At 34.0% G+C, this 26,922-nt stretch overlaps 4 protein-coding genes across 4 annotated transcripts; 2 read left to right on the plus strand and 2 right to left on the minus strand.

Moving 5' to 3' along the window:
• The first annotated feature begins 692 nt into the window (after positions 1-692).
• Positions 693-4,276, plus strand: LOC132316009 (probable UDP-arabinopyranose mutase 2). The gene is made up of 4 exons (XM_059814491.1): positions 693-1,147; positions 2,493-2,743; positions 2,854-3,022; positions 3,724-4,276. Exons 1-4 carry the CDS (start codon positions 836-838, stop codon positions 4,060-4,062), a joined length of 1,071 nt encoding a protein of 356 aa, XP_059670474.1. The 5' UTR covers positions 693-835; the 3' UTR covers positions 4,063-4,276.
• A 4,427-nt stretch (positions 4,277-8,703) lies between these two features.
• On the plus strand, positions 8,704-10,350 carry LOC132316011 (3-ketoacyl-CoA synthase 7). The gene has a single exon (XM_059814493.1). It carries the CDS (start codon positions 8,951-8,953, stop codon positions 10,319-10,321), a length of 1,371 nt encoding a protein of 456 aa, XP_059670476.1. The 5' UTR covers positions 8,704-8,950; the 3' UTR covers positions 10,322-10,350.
• Positions 10,351-10,714: 364 nt separating this feature from the next.
• LOC132316010 (tRNA (guanine(26)-N(2))-dimethyltransferase 1-like) lies at positions 10,715-17,843 on the minus strand. The gene is made up of 12 exons (XM_059814492.1): positions 17,550-17,843; positions 15,951-16,241; positions 15,737-15,824; positions 15,337-15,458; positions 14,873-15,012; positions 14,718-14,790; positions 13,499-13,587; positions 13,242-13,347; positions 12,670-12,882; positions 12,088-12,282; positions 11,697-11,774; positions 10,715-11,368 (listed from the first exon to the last, which is right to left on the minus strand). Exons 1-12 carry the CDS (start codon positions 17,694-17,696, stop codon positions 11,132-11,134), a joined length of 1,779 nt encoding a protein of 592 aa, XP_059670475.1. The 5' UTR covers positions 17,697-17,843; the 3' UTR covers positions 10,715-11,131.
• A 1,229-nt stretch (positions 17,844-19,072) lies between these two features.
• LOC132267439 (scarecrow-like protein 3) lies at positions 19,073-20,499 on the minus strand. The gene has a single exon (XM_059768603.1). It carries the CDS (start codon positions 20,392-20,394, stop codon positions 19,138-19,140), a length of 1,257 nt encoding a protein of 418 aa, XP_059624586.1. The 5' UTR covers positions 20,395-20,499; the 3' UTR covers positions 19,073-19,137.
• Positions 20,500-26,922: the final 6,423 nt, after the last annotated feature.

The raw sequence follows: 26,922 nt of genomic DNA on the forward strand, positions 1-26,922 counted from the left end.
TTTGACAAGAATGTTAGGTGGTCAGTGAATAGAGGGCGAGGGAGAGGGTGCAAGGCTCGAATGCGATACTTGGCTCTCAAAGTTAGGGAGCAATCCAATAACTCGGGCAACACGACACTTGGTGTATGGAGTAATATAAACTCACCCTTATGAGCTTATTTTTTTAAAAGTAAAATTACTAGCCACTTTAAAATTTGAACAAATTACACATATTATACCATTCAAGTTATACAAAGGTTTATTATTTTGACATTTTTTAAGATTTGGGACAATTTCTTTTCAGCAAACATGTTAGAACAATTATTATTCTATTATATAAAATATAATATAATATATTATTAAAATATAAAAACATTATCAACTTAAGAAAAATTAAAGTAATAAATATAAAACCCTTTGATTAATGTCTACTTTGTTTGTTGGTAAAAAAAACAAAGTGTAATTAATTTCAACTTTGAAATTTTTTTTTTATTAACGCCAAGCTAGAATACACTAAATTAGGAGTCTAAATTAAACTGAAACACTAAATAACACATCTTTTCAAATCAATCAAACACACAAATGCATCATAAAAACAACTTTCAGATCACAAATAAACGGTGTAGAACACATAAGGTGCATCATCTTTAATGCACACCAAACACACAAAATTAAAAAATTTAGTAGTTTTTAAGCCCAACACAAAAACACTAGGCGTTCCATATAAATCGCTGTTAGAGTTCTTGAACAATTCTTCAACCATAACGTATCCACTATTTATAACCCTCACAAAACACTCCCTCCTCTTCAACCTCCAAACCCTGCAACTCTCTCTCTAGTTTTTTCTCTCTCTACAATGGCTGCCTCGACCCCCCTCCTAAAGGATGAACTAGATATAGTCATACCGACTATCAGAAACCTCGATTTTCTCGAGATGTGGAGACCCTTCTTCCAACCCTATCATCTGATCATCGTCCAGGACGGTGATCCTTCGAAGACCATCGGAGTCCCAGAAGGGTTCGATTACGAGCTCTACAATCGAAATGACATTAACAAAATTCTGGGTCCGAAGGCTTCGTGCATTTCGTTCAAGGACTCTGCCTGTCGCTGCTTTGGGTACATGGTGTCAAAGAAGAAGTATATCTTCACAATTGATGATGATTGCTTTGTAAGTTCTTTAATTTTGGTGTTTTTCTATATGGGTTTTTGTTTTTTAATGATAAAGTTTGAATCTTGAATATATATAGGAATGGAATGTGTGCGTATTCATCATATATTTTATATCTATTTTGTTGTTCTGTATCTAGGTTTTGTTTTATCTAAGTATGTCTTCACAATTGATGATGATTGCTTTGTAAGTTCTTTAATTTTGGTGTTATTCGGTGTGTTTCTAGATGGGCTTTTGTTTATAAATGATAAATTTTAAATCTTGAATATATATATATATATATATAGAGAGAGAGAGAGAGAGAATGTGTGTGTAATCATCATATATTGTATATCTATATTGTTGTTCTGTATCTAGGTTTTGTTTGATCTTCTGTATTTGTTAATTACAGTTTGCAAGAGTATTTGTAGAAAATTGGTTGATTTGATTTTTGGGATATTCTGGCCATCATTTATATTTATATTTTATTTTGCATATGATATGCTATTATTTTTTGTTGTAATATATGCTAGGCAGAGTATTTGATCGCAAGGGATTTGGTTGATTTGATTTTTGGGATATTCTGGCCATTTTGTGTGTGTGTTTTGGTTGTAATATATGGTAGGCAAAGTTTTGATGCTGTTTTAATCAACAGAGAATCATTTGCAAGAGTATAGGTTTTGTAGAAAATAAAATTAAAATATAGTCTTTTTTTTTTTTTTTTTTTTTTTTTTTTTTTTTTTTTCTGTGTATATGATCTGTTATTTTGTTATTATTATTATTATTGTTTGGGAGGCAGAGTTTTTGATGATGTTTTAATCAACAGAGAATCAATATTTTCAGCTTCCAATGAATTGATTATCTGTAATTGTAGGCTCTGCCAGTGGGTGAAATTGTAGATAAAACTATGTTATAAATTGCAGCAATTATCCTTATATTTAAAGAAAATACAATTTTGTGATTTAAAAAGTGTATGCACTTGAATGTACTTGTGTATGAGCTCCATTTGGTTTTGAGTTTCTTTGATGTCTCTGTTGCTTCCTAACATAGCAATTCCCAATTACTAAGGTTAAGTTTTGATCAGGGCTTTAACTATTTTAGTAGAATATCATTGACATTGCTAGTGATTATAATAATTTTTTTTGTTTGATAAATTAGTCGAATATTTTTATGTATGTTTGCATTCTTTGTTTACACTTTCAAAATAATTTAGCTGTGCTCATTTTAGTCATTGTTGCATCATAATTTTCTTTTTTGCTATGAGATTTTTGTTTATTTATTTATTTTTGACACAAAATAAATAGTTTTCAGTTGCAATTCTGATTGGTCTTGTGTCATGAATTTCTTATTTCTTGTTGATCTTTAGGTTGCTAAAGACCCATCCGGGGAAGACATAAATGCCCTTGCACAGCATATTCAGAACATTCTTGCTCCATCAACTCCCTATTTCTTCAACACCCTTTATGACCCTTTTACGGAGGGTGCAGATTTCGTCCGTGGATACCCTTTCTCCTTGCGCCAGGGTGTTCCAACTGCTGTTTCCCATGGCTTGTGGCTCAACATCCCAGATTATGATGCTCCTACACAGCTTGTGAAGCCTCGTGAGAGGAACACCAGGTTTGTACTTTCTTTACAAGTCATCGGCCAATCTACTTAAGAAAGAATTTGTAACTTCATATATTTATTTGTTACCGATGATTGCTGTTATATGCTTTATGCTTGATCAGGTATGTGAATGCGGTTATGACAATTCCGAAGGGAACCCTGTTCCCCATGTGTGGTATGAATCTGGCATTCGACCGTGAGCTCATTGGCCCTGCAATGTACTTTGGACTTATGGGTGATGGTCAGCCAATCGGGCGATATGATGATATGTGGGCTGGCTGGTGCACCAAGGTGCCTTTCGTTTTCCTTTTATCCCATTACTCACCTATTTGTCGCAAAAACAAAATTGAAGTTTTAGTAAATCTATTAAGGATACACTTCAACTTAGATGGACTTTTTGCATCCAGAAACTAGATACACTTCAACCTAGATGAATTTTTTGCATCCAGAAACTAAAACTCAATTGAAACTTAATAAACCTATTAAGTATGCACTTCAACCTAAAAAGGCACAATATGTTCAAAAACTTATTGAACAACTAACTAACCTTATTGGTGATTGCTGCACTTTAAACATATATGAACCACTTACCAACACATATATGTTGCAAAACACAATTGAAGATTAATAAACCTGTTAAGAATGCACTTCAAACATAGACTTTTTGCATTGAGAACCTTATTTGTGATCGCTGCACTTGAACGTATATGAACAACTTACTAACACGTTGCAAAACACAATTGAAGACTAATAAATCCAATAAGAATGCACTTTAAACATAGATTCTTTGCATTGAGAACCTTACTGAACAACTGACGAACCTTATTGGTGATTGTTGCACTTTTAACATAAATGAACAACTTACTAACACGTATATGTTGCAATACTCAATTGAAGATTAATAAACCTATTAAGAATGCTCTAAACATAGGATTTTTGCAGTGAGAACTTTATTGAACAACTGACAAATCTTATTATTGTTGATTGTTTAGGTGATATGCGATCATTTGGGATTGGGAATCAAGACAGGGTTACCCTACATTTGGCACAGCAAAGCGAGCAATCCGTTTGTGAACCTAAAGAAGGAGTACAAGGGCATCTTCTGGCAAGAAGAAATCATCCCATTCTTCCAAGCAGCCACCCTTTCGAAAGACTCCACCACTGTTCAACAGTGCTACATTGAGTTGTCGAAGCAGGTTAAGGAGAAGCTTTCGAAAGTGGACCCTTACTTTGACAAGCTAGCTGATGCCATGGTCACATGGATTGAAGCTTGGGATGAGCTCAACCCAGCTAAAGAATCTGCAGAACTACCCAACGGTTCGGCCAAGTGAAAATTTTGATCGACAGTACCTTCCTTTGATTTTATAGAGCTATGGATTCAATAGTTTTCGTATCTTTATTTCATTATATTTCTCAAGCTTATCTTTATTTCATTATATTTCTCAAGCTTATTTGATCATTACTTGAGTTTGACTATTGGTGGATTTAATAACTTATTATTTAAATTTTATGAGCATGAAATGGCAGATATAGTTTTTTGAATCACACTATTTGCTTGTGCTTTTTGACAATGATACAAAGAGTAGTTGTGGGCTGTAGGCAAATCTTTGGTTTGGCTCGTAGTAGTAATTTTATTTGTGTGGCTTTCTACCCATTTTTATTTGGAGTATTAGGTGCACTCTAATTTAATTTAAATTGAAGAATATAAAATCGTCAGAATTCAATCGTGGAGTGGGACCTTCAAGTAACGGATTCTAGCCAATTGAAAGGATCTTCTGATCAATCCAGAGATCATTTGGATTCCATTAGTAATGAGGATTCGGAATATTACACATTGATCAATCAAAGAGAGATTCAACAACTAAAAGAAAGATCGATTCTTTGGGATCCTTCCTTTCTTCAAACGGAACGAACAGAGATAGAATCAGACATGCTCCATATCATTTGATTGAATAGTTGACCCAGCCCCTTGTTGTTTGAAGAAACCCTCCACTTCAATTGGTATTTTTTCACGAAAAGCAGACATGAGATAACAAATCCAGTGTTTCACTAAGATTTCGAATAGTGGTCCTGAATTCAAGTTGATTATATTTCGCCTCTTCCTCAGAGAAAGACGATCAAACAATTCCCAACCAATTTCATTCAAAATCACATTACACCTATTCAAATGGTATGATTTCTATTCCTCAAAGATGAGGTTGAATGTTCACACTATGGCGCACAATATTTACTTGAATTTTTTATTTATTATTATTATTATTTTTGTGAAATTAAAAAAAGAAAAAAGAAAATGGAATGATAACAGACAGGATTAGGATTGCCCCATATTTAATTGGATTAACCGGATCTTATGCAGTAAGACTTGGAAAAATGACATTATTTCATTTACAACCAGAGCTAAATTGTATCAAACTAAAGTGTTAGTATAGTTCATTCATTTAGCAATTTTTTTTTTATTTTTTTTTATTTTTTTAATATATATAGAAATTTTGTATATCAAAGTGGATCTGAACACAATAAATGTTAGTATTGCTCATCCATTTATTTATTTATTTTTTCGACAAATTATTATTGAAATTGTTGAACTTGTAAATTTTTTTTTAATCTTTTTTATTTTAAATGTTTTAAGTTATTTATATCACATTGAGGTCCTTCTAACTATTTTTAACCCGAATAATTATTTTACTTTATTTTAGATTTGCAAAAAAATAAAAAAATAAATAAAAACTAATAATATGGTAACATTACTTATTTTAATAAATATATTGTGATAGTCAGCCTTTGGTTTCCATCTAACAGTCAGCCTAAGCTGTATGCTGCAAGATTGTATGAGCCTATTCTTATAAGGGCGGAGTTGGAATTGACAACCAAACTATATATACTTCATAACCAATTATTTTGGTTGCCGCATAAGATAAGCAAATAAGGAATAATTCTTTAAAATATCTAAGATATATAGACATTTCCTCCAACTTTCGTAAATATTCATCACATTCTATAAAACTCCATTTTTTTTTACCACTCATTCATACTGGAAACCAATAAACTCAATAATGCCACATAGACCCCATTTAATCAACTATTAAGCACACGCGGGTGTATGTGCTCAATACTTGGTAGGACACCACAAGAGCAATAATCTATTGAGAGATACATCTTACTATGATTCCTCAAGTGTAATGTTAATTGTGTTAAAAAGAAAAAAAAAAAAAAAAAGTGTAATTTTAATTGTGTTTAAAAAAAAAAAAAGTGTAATGTTAATTGATTATTTTTTGGCCATTCCAATAAATAATATAACAAAGATTTTTATATAATAATTAATAAATAACAAACTTTTATCAACTGTTTGTTTTTTTGTTTTTTTTTTTTTGTTTTTCGCAAATTAGGGGAAAAATGATTTGAACACGAGCACACCCGTTCGGGAAGTTAGATACTCTACCAATTAGACCATTGGATAATGGCCATAACATAGACTTTTATCATTTTTCCTATCGCTGCATGTGTATAACTTATTTATGTTTTGAAATTGAAGTAACGAACAAGCTGAATTCTTCTTCTCTTTTTGTCTTCTTTTTTTCATAAATAAATTTAAAAAACATTTTTATTTTCATTTATTTGTTATTATTATTTTGATATATGAAGATTTAAGATTTAATTTTTTAGGTTTTATTTTGGTAAATTTGTTCATTATAGTTTGCTCGAATCTAGGTTTTGTAGAAAAGTGCTATTATGGCAGTTTTTTTTTTTTTTTTTTTAAGATCTATTTCTCTTTCTTTTCTTTTTTATTTTATTTTTTTTATCTTTTCTTTCTTTTTTCTTTTTTAATTGTTATTATGGTTTGTTATTTGGTTTATGTTGTATCGTGTCCTCTATTTTTATTTATTTATTTATTTTTTATGTTGTAATTTAACATTTATGTGACGTACATCCTTTTGTAATTATGCTAAAGGTTATAATTGGTTGAAGGCAGACCAACAGACAATCATTATGTTCAGCATCAACCATTATGTAAATAGGAGAATTTTTGGACTTCTTTGTGTTATGAAATTGCAGCAATGAATTGTTAATGAATATATGTAAGATGGATTTAGTTGTTCGTTCCCCATTTTTTTAGATCCAGAGATGTAATTATATGAAATGGATTTTAACGTCTTTAAAAAATTCATTTTATCTAACAGATTGCGCAGTTAAAAGTGTGTGGACTTTGGAATTTATTTTGGTTTTTTTTGGTTCTATGAGCTCTGTTTTTTACTGAAATTTGGATTTTTAGGGGTTCAATGATAATTACAAGTAATATGGGGTGATATCTAAATACAAAAAAAAATTGTGATGGAAGATGAACAAGAGCCTTATGCGGAAGAGCTGGAGACTGACAAAAGCACCGACCTCCTTTGTTGTGCATGGAGGCCTTTATTCATAGTCCCAGCCATTGGCTTGGCTCTCGAGGGTAAGGCCCAGAGCTTGGGCCCACCCTGGTAGGATAGTCATCATGACCCTATTAGGCCTAATAGGGTTACTTTGGTCTTTTTAGCTCGAGGGTAAGCACTATAGCATTAAATGCACATCCTTTCAAAAGTAGCGGTTGCAGCTGAAAATCATTAATGTGATTATCAGTATCACAGTGAGGTCGTATCCTTTCGCCCACGGAATCTTTGAGGATATCTTTAGGTATCCTCATGTGAGCGTGATTGTCTAGAGATACGGCGATACTCTGCCTCCTTTGGCCCACGGGATCTTTGGTTATCCTCATGTGAGCGTGATTGTCGAGAGATACGGCGATACTTGAGCTCGACCTGTGTAATGCTTGCCGTGAGGACCTTGGGGTCGGGATGGATAGTCAAGCTCGAGCTCGATGGGAACCCTAGGGGTGTGCCACGTGGTCATGTGGGTTACATCCCTACATGATTCAATCTCATAACTATATTTTGTTAATATAATTTAAAAATCATTAATACACAGTAACTTTGTTGAATTTTTTAGTCAGAAGTAATTCTTAAAACATCCAAGTTTTTAACATGATGGAAGCCTCTCCCTCTCAAATGTCTTCGCAATTATGATGTCCTTGAGCATTGTAGAAATAAGTGTGTGCGTGTTTGACGCAAGTTGACAATTGCTGAGTTTAGTGAAGTATGTAGGTGGTTATACATGCAAATTGTGTGGCTAGGCAAACACAACCTTTCCCTATTAAATTAAGCATTAAGAAAAGAAAAAAGATTGGCCAACTGAGAAAATCAAAGAGAAAAGGATTTCTAAAATTTGCATATAAGTTGAATAAGTACACCTCCTAAATGGCACAAAGTTCATCAAGTGTCGGCTGTTTTCAAGTGGCAAGTCACACACACATAAAAGCCAATCAACCGGCTAGGCCAGTGTACCATGCTTCCTCGGTGAGTTTGTAAGAAATCTTACCTCCATGCAGAGGCTGTTTTCGGTTTCGAACTCGTGCATCAAGCCAACAATACCCACACTCATGCCACTCAACCAATTGGTGAAAATCAGGACCGTCCAGCGTCTGAGGCTATAACAAAATAACTAGTTCTGTTCCATTAATTTCAATGACGCCATTCTGATAAGTATTGAGTTGAGTAGTAAAAAGCTCAAGATCAGCAATGGCCACTTTTAGGCTCTTAACTAGAATTATAACCTTGAACGCGCACACACTAGAATTATTATTCTTGTCCTTTTGCAGTCACTCATTTAAACCTATGTTATAGGTTTGCACATAATTTACCAATAGTAAATCAATTATAACTGAACTAGCAAATATGATCCATGGAAAAATGTTATAACTAACAAAATAATCCATGGAACTAGCCAAGGTTTGATTTGATGCAATTGAACCCTCCGCAGTCCGTGTATATGTGTGTCTTTGTGTGCGCGTGTAGATATGGTCTGCTTTGTAAACTCTTGTGCTCACAGTTTCCAAAAATAAGTCTACACATTTAGGAGAGAGAGAGAGAGAGAGAGAGAGAGAGAGAGGAGCACTCACACGTTCCCTACTCAAAATAAGCATGCATGCTGAAACTTCTCTCTTGCTGGCTTGTTAATTTGTATGAGCAAACTTCACAATATTTCTGAAATCTGTCTATTACTTTGCTCATTTAAGTAAACAAACATCAAATAAAACTCCAAACAATCCATCCCAGATATTATCACAACAGTGGGCACAATTTAAATTTTCTTGTCACAGACACATCTAACATCACAGACGCTCCAATAATGATATCCTTCAAATATATATTTTCCTCCGACTCATCTATCATCAAAGATGCTCAAACCCCCCTCACCAATTTACATCTCTTGGTAGTAGTGGCTTTAACCATAGCCATTTATTGCTTTTCTCGCAGATTCAACTGCATCTACCTCATCGACTTCTCTTGTTATCAACCACCCGATTTCATGAGAATCTCAACTGGCGAATTCATCGAACACTTTGAGACAGGTGACCATGACAGAGAGACCATTGATTTTCAAGTGAAAGTAGGCAAAAGATCAGGCATTGGATGCGAGGCGTGTCTGCCTCCTGCGTTGCATCAACTTCCACCAGATTGCTCCTTGAACCCAACCCGAGAAGAGATTGAAACAGTTCTCTTCACAGTTGTGAAAGACCTCTTTTCCAAACACAATGTAAGTCCCAAAAACATCGACATAATTGTAACGAATTGCAGCCTCTTCTGCCCAACACCATCCATCACGACCATGATCATAAACAAGTTTGGACTCCGAAGTAATGTCAAAAGCTTCAGCCTCAGCGGAATGGGTTGCAGCGCAGGACTCGTGTCCATAAGTTTGGCCAAAGACCTTCTACGAGTCCACAAGAACTCTCTAGCATTGGTTTTAAGCATGGAAGCAATTGTTGCAGGTTATTATGATGGTAAAACCAAGTCCATGATTTTAGCCAATGCTCTGTTCCGGATGGGAGGAGTAGCTGTTCTACTATCCAATAAGAAGACTGACAGGAGGACAGCCAAGTACAAGCTCGAACACCTTGTCCGAACTCATATGGGATCGAATGATCAATCCTACCAAGCAGTCTTCCAAGAACCAGATGAGAATGGCATTGTAGGGGTGTCTCTGTCCAAGGCACTTTTACATGTAGCTGGCAATGCCTTAAGGAGGAACATATCAGAATTAGGTCCTCGTGTCTTGCCTTACTCCGAGCAGTTCCAATATGGATGGTCAGTACTTTGTCGGAAAATTGGGGCTCAGGCAAGACACAAGAACATCTATGTGCCAAACTTTAAGAAGGCTTTCGACCATATCTGCATACATGCCGGTGGAAGAACTGTTATTGATGCAGTAGCAGACAATCTCGGTCTCACCAAGGAAGATGGAGAAGCGTCAAGGATGACTCTATATAGATTTGGTAACACTTCATCGTCTTCGGTTTGGTATGAGCTCTGCTATCTAGAGGCAAAAGGGAGGGTAAAGAAGGGAGATAGGGTATGGCAAATTGCATTTGGAAGTGGTTTCAAATGTAATAGTGCAGTCTGGAGATGCATTTCAGAGCTAGATCAGAATGTAAGAAATGCTTGGTCAGATAGAATCCATTTGTATCCTGTGGAGATTCCAGATGTTTCTGACCATTGACACCCAATTCCTCCATGTAGCATCTTTCAACCCACCCATCCCTCTTCAGGAAATAAAAGAGTATGTAAGTTCATGATCTGGAGGTCTTTTTTTGCAATAAATGGTCTTCCATTTCACTAACAGAAATGCATAAATATATAGACTGGTAAAGTTATTCAGAAGCTGAAAATTTCAATAGTTGTGAAGATTACCGTGACAACTGTTTGGTGTTTTTTGCCTTCCCAGGGCAGGTCAATAGTCCATTTTTCATATGCTGGCATGTGTCCCTTTAGTCCGACTGATCTGGTAATGAGAAATCTCCAAATTCAGAAACTCCATGAAGACTCCAAGCATACATTCAATGAACTGCAATGAGAAACATAATGTACACAAAAGGTGATAGATCAAAGAAAGTACAACATAAATATAAATTTACATTTAAAATCAGAGATCATAATTCCCTCTTCATACAAAATTCAACAAGGCACCTTACATTAACATGGTCCACACAGCAGAACAAAAAATTAACTTGTTACAATAGTATGTGAATAAATAAAGTAAATTAAAAAGGAAAAAAGAGTAAAAGCCTACATTGCACTTTATAAAGTAAAAAATTAACGCCTAATCAGTTTTTATCCTCAGTTCCCTAAGGGCATTTTGCAAAATTATTAAACATTGGAAAGGTGTCTTATATTCTGCTGCTTAGAATATAAGATGGTTTATATCTTCAATGATTCGGAGAGTGAAAAATCACAGAGTGAGAGAGGATGGAACTCAAAATTGGCTGGAGCAAAGGTACATGAACAAATTAAAAGGAGGTTCGCTCATTTCTCATTCAATGGAAGTTGGATCTTCTGTCTTCTTGCGCTTGGCTTGGGGTTCATCACCTTCGTCGTGGTTGTTAATCCCATTCACTGCTTGTGGACCTAAAAGAGAAATGTGTTTCTCGGTAATCTGACGACCTGCTCTGAGCTTTGGGCCCCAGTGCCTTTCAGGATTTGGAAGGAACCGGGCAACCTTCTTGGCTTGTGCTTTGCTAAGGGATGCAACAGCTCGTGCAAAATTAGCCTGCCCAAAGGAAGAAACAATTCAAACAACAATGCAAGAATCTGAAGAACTTCAATTAGTTTCTTGCTTCTTTTTTATTTCTTTTTCTTTTCTCAGATAAATTGGTGAGTGAGAGTTCCAACATTTATTTCTCACCCACCACTGAGACAGCATTTGTTCTCCATAAAATGTGTATACCTTGCAAATTTGACCCCAAATGGAAATTGAAAAATTAATATATGTATATATATATATATATTGACAGAATTACAATGAAGATGAAATCAAGAAGGAACTTGGGACAACATATGCTTAAAATGGAGAGAGAGAGAGAGGTGAAAGTACACACTTGGAGAACTGGTTCCTTGGCAAGTATAACACTTCCTGCCTGATCAGGAGGCTGTGCTTTCACGGGATGACTCTTGACCTACACAAGAAAATCATACAGAAAAAATACTAAAGAATCTGGTGAAATTAATTTATATAATATTAGTGAGCTTTTTATCTGCATGCAAAATGTCAAGCCCAAGTAAGAATCCCTTTGAAACAATTGCTTCAACCCACTATATACACAATTAAATTACCCAAAAAATAAAGAAGGGGGGGATGGAGGTGCATGAAATTCTAAAAATAGTTAATTATTGAAACATCTAGTATATGAGACAAGGGGAACATGTGAATACAGACCCACAAAAGCTAATGCATGAACCCAAACATTGCAGTAGTACTAATTTACTTACCCAGCAACGCATTATGTCCCAAATGACATCCATGGGAGCATCTGATTTTAGCCCTAATGGATTCACATGAGTTCCTGATATACGATATCCTGCATTGATCACAGCAGAGCGGAATATCACTGCTGAAGGTGAAGTGCATTTTAACGTTCCACAGAGATTGTGCAAACTCAGAAACAGAGGAACATCAGGCAATTCCTGCAAACCGTACACCCATACGAATAAGTCGTAATTGTGACGTTTATTACCAATAAATCTTTTTTCTGTATATAAATAAGTATAAACAATCAATGTAAAAGGAAAAAAGTTCACATGCACAAAATGAAAATAATAATAATAAATAAATAAAATGAAGGAACACATTACATTATTTCAAAGGAACATTAGTTTCAATATATTTCATTTGAAAGTATTTGTCCTGAGAAAAAAAATATAGAAGGTTCTCTTGAAACATCAACATCTTCTATAAAAATGCAGCCATACTTCCATTATTTGCTTTACACTGACATCGAGAACTGAACAACCTTGAAGGTAATTTATATTCTAATAATATAGAATACCATATCAGCTCAAACACAAACATACCTCTGAAATTGTTGTCAATATAGCAGAGATTCGATCATAAGCAGGATAACTGTCCCTCACTAATTTCACATCCGCTAATATGGAAGTTACCCATTCTTGATCATGAATAGGAGCAGACCATAGAGGCCCACCCATGTTGTATTTCTTCCCACAATCAGTGCACTCTTGCGGAACAACAGGACCGAACCCAGGTAGGTTCCTTACACTGTTATACTTGAGAAAGGAAAAAAGAATATTAAATTGTTGTCAAAAATTAGAATTAAATAAATCAGAAACCAAAAAACTGATCCTCAACATGGACTCAATTATTGCCTTCCAAAGAATGCATAATGTAGGTTCAACGCATACAAGCCCTTGGGTCTACAATTTGTAAGGTGCAACAAAAAGGGACTTATGCTCCTTTTGGCTACTGAAATAAACTTGAGTAGGAGAGGTTTTGGATCTGGCACGTTAATAAAGATTCCAAATCTTCTTATATGTTAACCCAATTTCTCAGCAACAGTAGTCAAGTTCCACACAAAGCAAAGCAGACAGGTTAAAGCTACATCAAAGGCAAATGGGAAAGTTGATACCTTGGATACAGTCCTCCCAATCGACTGAAGATGAAAAGAATCACATCCAGTGCACTGATATAAATAAGAGAGCTTAAGAGGAGTGTTCTTCATTGCACTTGCAGAACTGCAACAAATCATTTCAGATTCCAGTCAAATACAAACTAACTGAAGGACCCACTGCATAACAATACGAAGTGAAATGCCTTTGTAATTCTAGTAATTATGTAAGTTTGCCGTACTAATGTAAACCACAATCAGGAATTTAAGAAGCTCACGTGTATATGCGAACAAAAACCCGAACGTAAAAATCCATCTGCACGGATAGCACTGGAACAATATACCGCTTGTATCGATTTGCATGGCTCTGCATTTAAGAATAAAACTTTGAAATAATACATCACTACTTGCGATTGAAATATTAAATGATGGTGAATAATGAAAATGACAAATTGTCACAGTAATAGTACACAAAAGAGTACAAAAAAACCAGAAAATATATATCTGTGATGGACTGATGGGTGGGACATGACAGGAGAAATGGAAGAATCAACGAATACTACACCATCTCCAAGGAATATAGAAATCTTCAAAAATAAGATAAACTTTCTTTCTATATATTCCGGAATGTGGGGAGACAAAAAGAAGGAAGAGGGAGAAAGAAAAGAGAGAGAGAAAGTTTCCAATTCATAGTTGCCAAGCCTTCAGCTTCCAGTAATGTAATACATTATACATCAAAGATGAAAATAAGGATTAGTTAGAATCAATTTATAAGCACCCAAAGAAGGTTTAAATAGTATATAGCACCAAACAGCAAACAAGGAGAACTCGTTCATGGTGAATTTACACAAAATCCACCTATTAGTTTGGAACGAGATTACAGGTGCTCATGGAACTTAGCTATAGCAGAACAAACAAAGAAAGCATCCTCAAAGGAATGTTATGATGACACAGCTGAAACTATAAATTCTGCTGAAAGAAAACCAACGCACACAACAACAACAACAACAAATCCAAATATTCATACATACTTATTTACTCAGACAGGAACCACAAAGTCTATCTCTAATTACATTTGAAGAGCCAAAATTTATTTTAAACCTTCCAGATTATGTTTTATTGTTACAGGGCCCATTAAGCTCAATATTTCATTCTATTACACCTTCATATCCTAAGTCACACAATTCTTTTAAACAGGTGCTGCTCTCACCATGCATTTCCGCTCCTGCTCTAACGCTCTGCGCGCATTTCCGCTCCAGTCCCGCTCCAGTCCCCACTCTGTATGACTTTGATTTTTCCACTCTCACACTCTCGCTCTGTGTGACTTAGTTCGTATCCAAACAACCCTTGTCAACAATTCTTACCAACATCAACCCATGTCACTCACTTCCCAAAAAAACACCCCCCAACTTGCCCCAGAACAAAATAAATAATCAAAGATTTGTCTACAATATGCTGTGTTGATGGATAAAAATTTTAACATGACAATAGAATTACCTCAATGCAGGCAAGGAGGATCCTCAAGGCCATTTCATGGCAATATTTTCCCCTCAGTGGATAGGAACCATACCTGATTCCAAAAGCAGCATTAGATAAGCCCGCTAATCATAAGCCATTGATCTAGCAAAGGCAAGGGGAGTTTAAAACCATACTTTGAATAGCAAACCTCCCCATTACCCCCACATAGCACTGCCATATCAGTTGCTGTACACATTAACATGCCTCCATCAACAACCGATTGAACCGCGGAGTCCAGGAAAACAGAAGGTGAACCATAAGGATCGAGATCAACCTGAAACATCGACAAAAAATTTAAAGTATGAATCACAGCTCGTGGTAGAGATCATCTAGAAAACATTCCCTTAAGCCTCTCTTGTCAACATGGGAAAGATTGGCAGACACTACTCCAACGTAATTCAGTATTACCAACACCAATTTCATCAATTTATGCTTGGATGACCACAAAAAACTTTCTATCATAGTTCCTTAATGAGATGGACACCAAAATATCCATAGCCTGAGAACTTATCTCCACATGCATGTCTTCACATAGAATTCAACAATAGAAAAGAAAAAGAAATAAAAAAAATTGGAAAATAAGATACATATAACATACCACATCAAATTCTTTTGGGTGGGTGAGCATGTAAACTCGGGCATCAGCAAGGTGTGACTCCACCTTCGAACATGCCACTGAACCATTAAATTTTATATTTCTCCTGCAAGCTTCAACAGAAACTGCAAAACATATGATGACAACTCCCTTTAGATATAGGTTTCAGTTACAGACCAAATAAGACACAGCTTGATTTGTAACATAAAACAATTTGTTAATGCCAGTATCTATATTTGCAATGCAACAAGTACATAGTTGTGAATATTAACCGAAACAGCATATTGATTTATTTTTACATTCTTGATCATTCATGAAGATGTTCTTTTCAAGTTGAAGAACAAAGTCCCTTCTTGAACAATTTGTAATAACAGAATGTAGAATATAAAAAAGATGAAACTACCTTTATCATTGTCCAGGGCCACAACTTGACCAATACCTTCTACTTCACGGGCATATCTTAAAGCTCTTAACCCTGAAGCTGACAAAGCCTATAACAACACAAGTAAAGCACTTGCTGAAATTAAAATCAGGACTTATTTAAAATTTCCACAAAATTAATTAAAGGTAATAAAAAAAACCAAATAGAAATAAAATGACACAGAATCAACAAACACCTCAAGAACTCTTGGCGGCTTCAACTCCCCTTGTCCTTTTCCCTCAAGTTTTTTGACTGCTTCTTCTGAGATCAGTAATTCATCATTTGATATCTCTTCTGACTCTTCACATTTGCCATTAGATATTTCATTATGCATAGCAGACTCCACAGATGCTTCTGGTTTGGAAACATTCCCTCCTGACACCTTTTGTGTTGTTTTTGTTCTTCTGGAAATCATTGCTTCATGCTCCCGTTTGCGTTTGGAAATAAATGTCCTCAGGACAGCAATAGACATGTCCCTGTTGTTCACCTGGTTATCATAATGTTGCAAGGTCAGAATCCTCGTACTCTATTGGAAACCACAAAGCTCACTGGCTTGGGAAGGATACTCCAAAAAAGAATAGGAGCTATTTCGAAATTGATTGTCCATCAGTCCATGAAAGTATGGGACAGGTCTAGTTTTTTTTTTTTTTTTTTTTTTTTTTTTTTTTTTTTTTTTTTTTTTTCCCCTCTTTCAGTGGAAATGTGGAAATGTGACTAGTTTAGTTGCCATCATATAGGAGCTATTTTTTTTTTTTTGATAAGTCATCATATAGGAGCTATGTTGAACATGAAGAATACGAACAAGAGCTTGAATCCAAGAAAATTCTACCATACAGGAACCAGAAATATGAAGTCGTCATCTTCATAATAGAATAGCACTCTGTGAGATAGTTTATGTATGCACCTAATTTGAACAAATTATTCAGTCATCACAGTAAAAGTTGATTAAGTGACAACTGTTTCTCCTCGTTTGTCCAGCTAAATATGTACATTTAAAGCTATCAAAAAGATGAAATTTGAATTGTTAAAATGTTTAATTCACTCATATTTGACACAGTAACATCAAGAACAAGAATTTAGAATTTATGAACACAATACAATATCCAAGAGGCAAAGAATTCAACAAAATTTACACATAACTGAACAAAAAGCATGGCCCATCAAAAATTCAACTCAAATCGCATCTCAGACACAAACCCACAAAAAGTTTCAATCTGTAAAACCCATCAACATCCTTTAAGTGAAAATTTGATAATAGTAACAAGAGCTTTATAGCCATCATATAGGAGATATTTTGAACAGCAAGCATACGAACAAGAGCTTCCTTCCAAGAAAAGACAATCACATTTTCCATCTTCTTAATAGAATCGCACTGGTGAGATAATTTATGTACCTAATTTGAACAAATTATTCAGTCATCACAGTAAAAGACATACAGTAACAACTGTTTCTCTTTGTTTATCCAGCTAACTATGTACATTTAAAAGTACCAAAAAGAAGAAATTTGAATTGTCAAAATGTTTAAATCACTCATATCTAACACATTAACCCATCAAAAACAGGAATTTAAATTTTATGAACACAATACAATATTCAAGAGGCAAAGAATTCAACAAAATTCAATACATAACTCAACAGAGAAACCAATAACCCATCAAAAATTCAACTCAAATCATACACCAGACTCAAACCCACAAAAAATTTCAATGTGTAAAACCCATCAACAACATTCATTCTTTGAAAATCACATAAAACAAAAAGGAAAAAATAATAGCTTTATCAGATAAACGAAGACCTGGGTTTTGTTGTAAAAGACTTCATTTTTGGCGTGCATGATAATTTCAGCTTCTCCTTCTTTGATGATAGTGAAATCGTTGAGATCAGACGGCACAGTTTCGGTTCTCTGCTTCTCTTCCTCCCCTGTTTTCTCAAAACTACCCATATCAAATGCTAATGTTTCAGAGGGGGCTTTTGGTTCAATTGGTGGTGGCGGCGGAGGGTGTTAGAGAGAGGAGGGGAGGCTTCTACAACTTGAATCAATATTGTTTTTAAGTCTCAGAGCTTTGGGAAAGACTGTGCATGAAACGGAATGGGTTATATATATATATAACATGCTTGAAAATAAAAACCCTATATTGATGAGTGTTACTTCCATTTTAACCATCATGTAACTCCTGTAACACCACACGATCGCTTATACTAGTGGCACGGCCAAACGTGAAAGTGATCGTGGTCGTAAGGAAGGTTAACTCGAGAGTTTGGAAAACACCAAGGCTGTGGTTAATGTCCTAAATACCCTTATAAAAAAATTATGCTAAACAAATTTTCTTAATTGAAAATTTTGAAAATGGTAACACTCGTCAATTACCACCATGTAATTTTACCATTTTAACCACCATGTAATTTTCTAATTAACATTTTAACACTCATCGATAATTACCATTTTAACCACCATGTAATTTTTTAATCGATAATTTTGACATCTCGAGCCCTTTTGGTATTGGGGTTGTAACGATAAATGCACTTTTATTTGTATAGTTGTCATAGAAGTGTAATTAATAAAAAAAATATGTTACGCTTTAGTGATGCATTATAGACTTTTATATTTGTTTGGTCGCAACTCGCAAGCACTTTAATTACTAATTTTTCTATATTATCCATATAGTAATATGTACATTACTCAAATATAAATAATTTAAACATATTTAATGAATATTAATTTCTATTTGATATGAGATTTTTTTTAATAATAAAATATTCATATTTACACATATGATATTTAATAATAAGATTTAATGAAATAATTATAGTATTTAATAGTTATACGCATGTATACCTATATGCAAACTAAAATCATGACATCAAGACGACTAATGATTTTAGAGTTATAGCTAAATATATTATTTATCTAAACGTTTTTTTTTTTTATCTAGATAAACATATAATTATAAGAATTTAAGAGGATTAGATTGTCTAAAGAAATTAGATACTAACCTCTATGAGACTATGCAGAATACAATTTCAGAAACTCCAATTTCCAACTTCATCCAAAAACGTTTTATTTATTTATTTATTATTATTAAACCTCCATTCCCTAAACACGCTTAATCTAAAAGCACTTTATTATTATTATTATTAAACCTCCATTCCCTAAACACGCTTTTTTTATCTTCACCAAACATCACTAAACACTATTTTTCTAATATATCTTCCCTTAATTATTTGGGTCAATCTAAGGTTTGTTGTCAGGTCATTGTTTAAAATATTAATCTATACAATAATCTTTTAATCAAATATTAGAAGAAATTTAGACATAAGGCTTTGATTATACAGACAAAAATATGTTGATATTTTCAAGAAATTCATAAAATGAAAGAAAAAATTTAACTATTACAATTCCATGCTGATACTGCATAAAGGGGTCGATCATGCCAACATATCATTAAGCTTCCTCTTTGACTAATGATCTTATAACCATCCGAGCCATAAGCCTCCACCAATTGCTTTGCATCCTCCATGCAATGGTACCACAGGCGCACCGGTTTGAAACCAACTCGGGCGAACCTAACCATCCATCTTGCGTACCGTTCATGTCTCTTCCCCCTTTCTAGCCCTTCGCACGTAATAATATTTTCAATATCTTTTCCAAACATTTCTTCTAATGCAATTCGTTCTTCGTGTGAAGATCCTTCGAACGCGGCATCAATTGAGTCAAACATCGCGCTATAGTAATGCAACCCTTCAATGAATCGATCCACCAGACGGTTCAAATTGTGATCAGATTCTTGTTCAACTAGTAACAACACCTTAGGTGACATTGAATGCAACATTGCTAGGAATTCGCTCATTCGCTTACAATCCTTAACAACATTGTTCTTGTTGACACCAAAATGTGCATCCACGCGATCATCCTCGGCTAATAAGACATGAAGATTTAATATTGATGTCAAAGCTAAGGCTTCACCTGATCTTACCTTAAGCGTGTGTATGGTAAGCTCTCCTAGAGTGACATTTACTGGATTGAATTGAAAGGGCATGTCTAAGCTCTCAGCCTCCTTAACAAGCTTTGCTCCTAATTTCTCTAGCACAACTTTGTTGCTATTAACACAAGTGAACTTCAAATGGGGAGGCCCATTTGGCAACTGGGCCAAGCTCCGAAGAAGTGGGACCCACAATTTTGGGTCACCCGAGCCCAAATCAATAATATGGACAATCCGCTCGTCGGACATGGCTTGGATCAGGGTTCGGGTAATGATGGCATAGGCAAAGCCCATGTAAGGAAAGGCTCGAGTAAAGATGGATCTGGCCCGGTCCAATTCAACATCGGCTGGTCCAGCATGGTTCAAGGCCTTATATAGACCGGGCCAGCGCTTAACCAGCCGGACCGCTAGGGCGGAGGCGAACCGGGTGGCCAGACGCTGCATGGAGTCGCCGGAGACAGAAGCAAGCTGGGAAATTTGGCGGAGGCAGGCGTCGGCGCGGTGGAGGTTGCCGGAGGAGGCATGGTTAGCACATGCTAGCAAGAGTTGGATTAGTTTAATGCCTCTTTCTTCAGGCTTCAAGGCTTCAAGAGGAGCAGGGGATGACAAAGTTAGGGACAGAGTAACATCAGGCTTTAGTGATAGAGATGAAGAACTCATTAGGACTCTCTGCAAAATCTGGAGACACTTCTTTACTGCTAAAACTTTAATTTAGGGATGGTTTTGGAAGATGTAATGATACTTATAAGCTAAAGGATCAAATTTTAGAGCAGGTGAGAATAATATAAAAGGCTAGCTATTGGAAGTATATATCATATATACTTGTCCAAATAGTAAAGTACAAAGAAAAAAAAAAGTTTCTTAGTTTTATGAAATTGACTTTTCTTGATTGTAGTTGGTCAAAGAACAAGAGTGTTTCTAACAAAATACAAGAATAAACTTGATTTAATTATTTTATTTTAATCAAAATATCGGGACAAATAATAGATATTTTTCGCATTAAGACAAGGCCAGATGATTTAATCTCACCACCTCAAAAAGGAAGTTGAGTATTCGAGTTTTACTAAGAATAATATTGTGAGCGCATGCACGTTATTTTCACTTATTGATTCAAATATTGTCATATCAAGTTTCGCGCGCACACATATATATATATATATATATTATATCTCAGCCATTTGTTCCAAAACAAAGTTTAGGATTGTATGAATCTATTCATCTCCCCACTCACAAAGTGAAAATGACTAGCTTGCCAATTGGAGGGTACATTTCATCACCAATATTGTTAGAAGTGCTATCCATCTCACCCACCACAAATTTGAACGTGAGGAGAGAGAAAGACGAGCATTAATTACTAAAAATTCCAACAGCAAAAATGATAGAAGGTCCGAGGATCAATTAACGGTTACAATGGCAACATTTAGTTAGTCCAAGAACAAGAGGTTGGGAAAGCATTTTTTAACATAGACATGCATTGAATTTAAGTGCCAAACCTTTTCAACCTTTTGTGGACTTAGCTGTTGATTGAAGTAGACCGATATTAAAAAATAAAAATAAAAAAAACAAATTGATAATTTCGTTGGTCAAAAAGCGACATAGTTGAAAATAGTGGTAAAATTCATATTTCATCAGTATCACCATTCAATTATACACCTTCACTACCTTTCCCAAAAAAAATTATACACCTTCACTAGAAAAATGCATGCCAAAGTTAAAAGAAAACTCATCTTTCTTTTAGTAATGTATGATACAATATCACTGATATTAATATGAGTTTAATTGAAGTGTCTAATACACACACACATATATATACATATATATATATGTGTGTGTGTGTGTGTGTGAAAGAGTTATTATGCAGATGCTTTCCGACAAGAGGTGCAACTCAAGAGGGTACGTTGAAGGTCAACTCTAGCCCAACCACACTATGAGCAATGCTATCCAAGTTGGTGTTGCATCCGACCTCGAGTTAGGAAGAGCTAGCCCGAGTCCTATCATGGCCTGGTTAATCGCGTTGTTCAGATAGATATCTAATTCAGTAAAATTAGATCTATTTTTAAAAACAATTCAATTTTTGCATAGTCTAATATAAGGTTAGATCATGCTAAAATTCGAGTTGAATTCGGGTTATTTTCTAATTTGATTATTCCTAACAGAAAATCAATCTTAAAACTTAAATTAAAATCCCAAATTTAAATATATATATATATATATATCTATATATATATCTATATATATATATATATATATATCCTTCGAAAAATAATTCTCAAAAGTAAATAAATCAAGATTGAAATTAACAAAATGAAGTGAAAAAAAGTAAAGGATAATCATAATTTGAAATATATATAATATATTTAAAATTACAAAATATATAAAAATAAAATGACAAATTGGGTCATATGATGGACTTTGTTCACCTCAATACAAATTCAACCCTAATTAAGTTCGAATTAAGACAATTCTAGTTGTAAAAACGATTGTTGATACCCTATCCAATTAACCCGGCCAAATTGCTACATTATCCTTAAAACATTTTCATAAATCATAAATGACAAACTCTTAAACACAATTACATATAATAAGAAAAAAAAAAACCACACGCATAAATAAATAAATAAATATTGGCTTAAAGAGGAACAAGGTGCAATTTCTATATGTGCAACTCATGAAGGCAATTAAGTCAACAGGATTACCAACTGTTTTATAACTATAGTGTTCTAGTCCTCAGGAATTCAACGCTTACTTCCAAGTAGCATACATTAAAATTAAACGTTGTTAATTAATGAAATATATATAATAAGAAAGGAAAAAAAATAGGTAGAGAATCCATGGATATATATATGTATCTTGATTATTTAACATGCCGCCTTCATTAGCTTTTTCTTGTCTTCTTCATAAAGAGTTAATTGAGGTCTCTCTCCATTAGTGGAGACACGCCACTGGTATGGTCATCGCCGACCAGATGTGGGGCGACGGGTCAATAATTTATGGCCTCCCTCCCCCCCCCCCTCTCTCTCTATATATATTTGTATATGTTGGCTGGTCTTTGTCCCAAATCGTTCATATTATCAATTTACGCAAAAATTAAATAAATAAATAATTCATATTATTTTCTTCTAAGTTGGTCGATTCATAATTACCGGTTGTAAAGTAAGTGGTATTGGGACTTTTTTGCACGTTGCAACAAACACATCAAACCGTTTATAATGGCACGTGTATTATACGAACTGTCCAAATGCACCCTAAATTTTTTTTCACAATCTTGTCTCAAGTGGATTTAAGACACTCCATAACCCACTGGATCCACTTAGAGCCAAAACCCATTAATTCCATAATACGCTACAAAAAGTCCCACCTAACTGAGTCATAAGGCTCAGTGAGCTCAACCTTCAAAGCAATTTGGTTAGGTCCTCTTTTGTTAGTGAAACCTCCGATCAACTCATGGAACATCAGAATAATGTGTTGAATAAGCCTGTCTCCATTGATCTAGTCTCGGGAATAAACTGCAGATTGGAGAGAAGATCATTTGTTTGAACTACGAATGGGTGAACCTAAACAGGAAGAGAACCATTCCCGCTGGCTCGCCGGACAATGGAGAAACCCTACTCGTCACAAAAGAGCCCTAACTGCCTAGGGAGCAGTCACGTAGTTCTCTACTAGAACTTACCTTGTTGGTTGTTTGTAAAAGTATTGTAAAACATTGAAGAGTTTGTAAAAGTGATGGTTTAAAAAAGATTTTAGAAGTTGAGGGAGTTAGATGGAGTTTGTAAATATTTATGTATGGTAAAAGAGATTATGGAGTATTGTTAAGGATTTGTAAAAATTGATAATTTAAAGAATATTTTTGAAGTTAAGAGTTGGAGACCCCTCTCGATTGTAGTTTCATGGGTAAAAATAAGTTGCGTGAGTGGAACAACTCATTATCAAACGTGTGCAATGTACAATTATGTTTTTCGCTATAATATAATACTAGTTATCGTTTTATTAAATCGTCTTAATGGTAAAACAATTCGACATGTTGAATCAATCTGTAGCCACGTTACTAATATGTGGAGGTATGTGGAGGTTCAATGTGGATCGTTGCGTAGAACAATTCGACATGTTGAATCAATCTGTAGACAGTTATTAATATGTATGTGGAGGTGGTATATGGATCAACGATCCACATTGAATATTATTAATAATGCTAGTCTGAGGGCAATTTAAATGCAGGGAATCTTCCTAAATTTTGATTGATCCCCATTAAAAATTCAAAACATTCATTACCAAAACTCTCTTTTAGTTAAGTTATTTAGTCTCATTTTTTAATGCCTTCTAATATAAAACATCATAATTATATAAGGATAAAATTACCCCACCAATATTTATCCAACTACAGCAACATAATTATATATATATATATATATATATATATATATATATATATATAGTATATCTGAAGAATTATGTTTCTTTTGGTTGGAGGGATGGAAGAGATAGGAGAGAAATGGATGAGGAATATTTAGGGAAGAAAATGTGTCTCCTCCATTTTTTGTTTGGTTGAATGGAATGGAGAGTATAAATGATAGATAAGGTGATTCTTTTTATTATTATTATTTGGTTGGAAGGAAAAGAAAGAGAGTTTTTATATATTTTTTACTAATGTATACTCATTGTATCCATTTGAATTTTTTTGAAAGGGTTAAAATTAAAAATTGTATATGTGTATGTAGTTATTCATTTTCTCTCTCCTCCCTTCTTCCAAAATTGGCCGAATAGAAAAACAAGAAGAAATGAGGGATGTTTCCTCCCTCTCTTCCCTTTTCTCCCATCAAACATGAAAATGTTCATACATTCCTCCTTAATCCTTCCCTCTAACCTAATATAGCATTTGTGTCTATATATATATATATATATATATATGAAGAATTAGTGTGTGTGAAGAATTAAGCTAGCCATCTATTTTTGGGTTTTATTTATCTATTTTGTGGATTTTATCGATTTTTTTGTAAAATTATACATATATATACACATATATTCTAATGGGTATTTTGGTCACTTAATATGATTTAATAGGTAGAAATGTCATTTTATACATCAAACATCCATTTAGTAAGTCAACATAAAGTCAGAGGAGTAACAATGTCTTTTTACATGTTAAAATTGATCTGATAATGAAAGTTATATTTCATAAAATATTTTAATGTAATATTTGATCAAATCTAAAAGAGTGTCACTGTAATTAACCTAAAAAACTAAAACAATTGCCTTATAGTTTTCCCCAAACTGTCTTCTATTTTCAAAATTCTTAAAAGACTTTTTTAAAACCTCATGTCTCACAAACCCAAGGTTATTTGATTTGGTTATTTTGTCTTGGAAGGATTTCTTGTAAAATTTTTGAAGTACAGGGCATATATGTGATTGTAAGTCGTAGTGAATGATACCATCAATTTCCCGGACAAGAAAGAGAGAAAATGATCAGCACAAATACAAGAAAACCTCGAAGTGGAAAAACTAACTGTTTTAATGGTTGAACACCCATACTTGGCCACGCATCTTGGAACACAATATAGCTTGTTTTCATTTGTTGCCAAGAATTATGAAGAGTGTCAGATGTACGTTTACATAATATGATTATTTCGAATTTGAAAAAAACAAAAGGAAAAATAGTACTACTCAACTTCCGCACCAATGGTTTTTATTTTTATTACTAGATGATGCAGTACTAAATTTTTGTTAAAGATCACGTAATTGAGCTTTTGCAAGAGGAAATAACATTATTAACTCAGATAATCGTGATCCATATGACCATATATATATATACACACACATATATACACACACACATATATATATATATATATATATATATATATATATATATATATGTATGTAGCAGGGTACCGTTGAAGTTTCGACACATTGTTTAACATATTTACGTGGTAATTTTTTGTTGTCTAATTCGGAATTGATAAACTATTAGAAATTGTTTGATTGTCTCTCCCTTCAAAAAATAATTTTTGAAGAATTTAAAAAATTATTTTGAATTATAAAAGGCTGTTATTTGAAACATAATTTTTTTTCTCATTAAACAATTCTTAAAAAAAGGTTAACTAAACAAGTTTTGCACAATTTTTTGATTTTTAATTCTCAAAGAATAAAAAAAATTTTCATCTAGAATACTGCATCAAGTGAAAAGTCGCTCCAAACTTGACAACTTTAATGTGGGGTAGCGAATTTTCACAATATATATATATTTTCAGTCTAAAGTTTGCATATCCTTCTGGATAAATTTAGATATTAGATTAACGTTTGACCTAGTTTTACATATGAAAAACTATGGTTAGTTGACTTTTGTAAACCATATATGTGTTAAGTGAAAGCTAAAATATTAGATCAAAAAAATCGTAACAAACTGCAACGATAAAAGTTACAAAAATCACAAATTCACAATTAAAAAGGATTTTAGATGAATAGTTCAAAGACGATTTGAAGATCTTTATAATACATTAACAATATGTATATATATTATGTAGAGTTCTGAATTAGGTGAAACATCAGGTTCATTTTGTTTGGAGCACCAAATTAACTCTTGAGTTAAATTAAAAATCAAAAAATTTAAAATTAAATTTTCTTCAATTTTAAATCATACGTGAATTAATTTGCTAATTCATATAGATTCTGAGTAAGACATGTTAAATCTAATACAGAATTGGATACACGGGTAGATACTCCAAAAGCCCAAAAGGGGCATCAAGGCCTTAAGGCCTGGAAGAATCCGAAAGACCAGAATTTCAAGAGTGTAAGGGCCCAAACAAATCCCAAGAACGACGGGCCCAAAATACAAATTTGAAATAGTTAATAGCCCATTAGAATGCAAGTCTCACATGATATCAATAGTTGTTTCACTATTAGTACGGGCTGCAATTCGGGCGGTCCCAATCCAAAATAACTCAAGCCTAGCCCGAAGTTTTGTGGGCTTGGATAATGTTTTTCTAAATTCGGTTTGGGCCTGGGATATGTTTTTCTAATTTTGGCTTAGGTTGATATGGATAAACCCCGATGCCCAACCCAAGTCCGAAAATATTATATATATTTATAATTATATTTAAGTCACAAGAGTGTAGTAGCCAAGTTAATAGTGTGCTGGGATTTGTATTTAAAATTTTTGGTTCAAATCATGAGTGTAGCATTAATTGAATTATT

The sequence above is a fragment of the Cornus florida genome, unplaced genomic scaffold, assembly GCF_030987335.1.
Source record: "Cornus florida cultivar Cherokee Brave unplaced genomic scaffold, ASM3098733v1 CherokeeBrave_3.0.0_Hap2_Chr07, whole genome shotgun sequence".
Lineage (NCBI taxonomy): Eukaryota > Viridiplantae > Streptophyta > Magnoliopsida > Cornales > Cornaceae > Cornus > Cornus florida.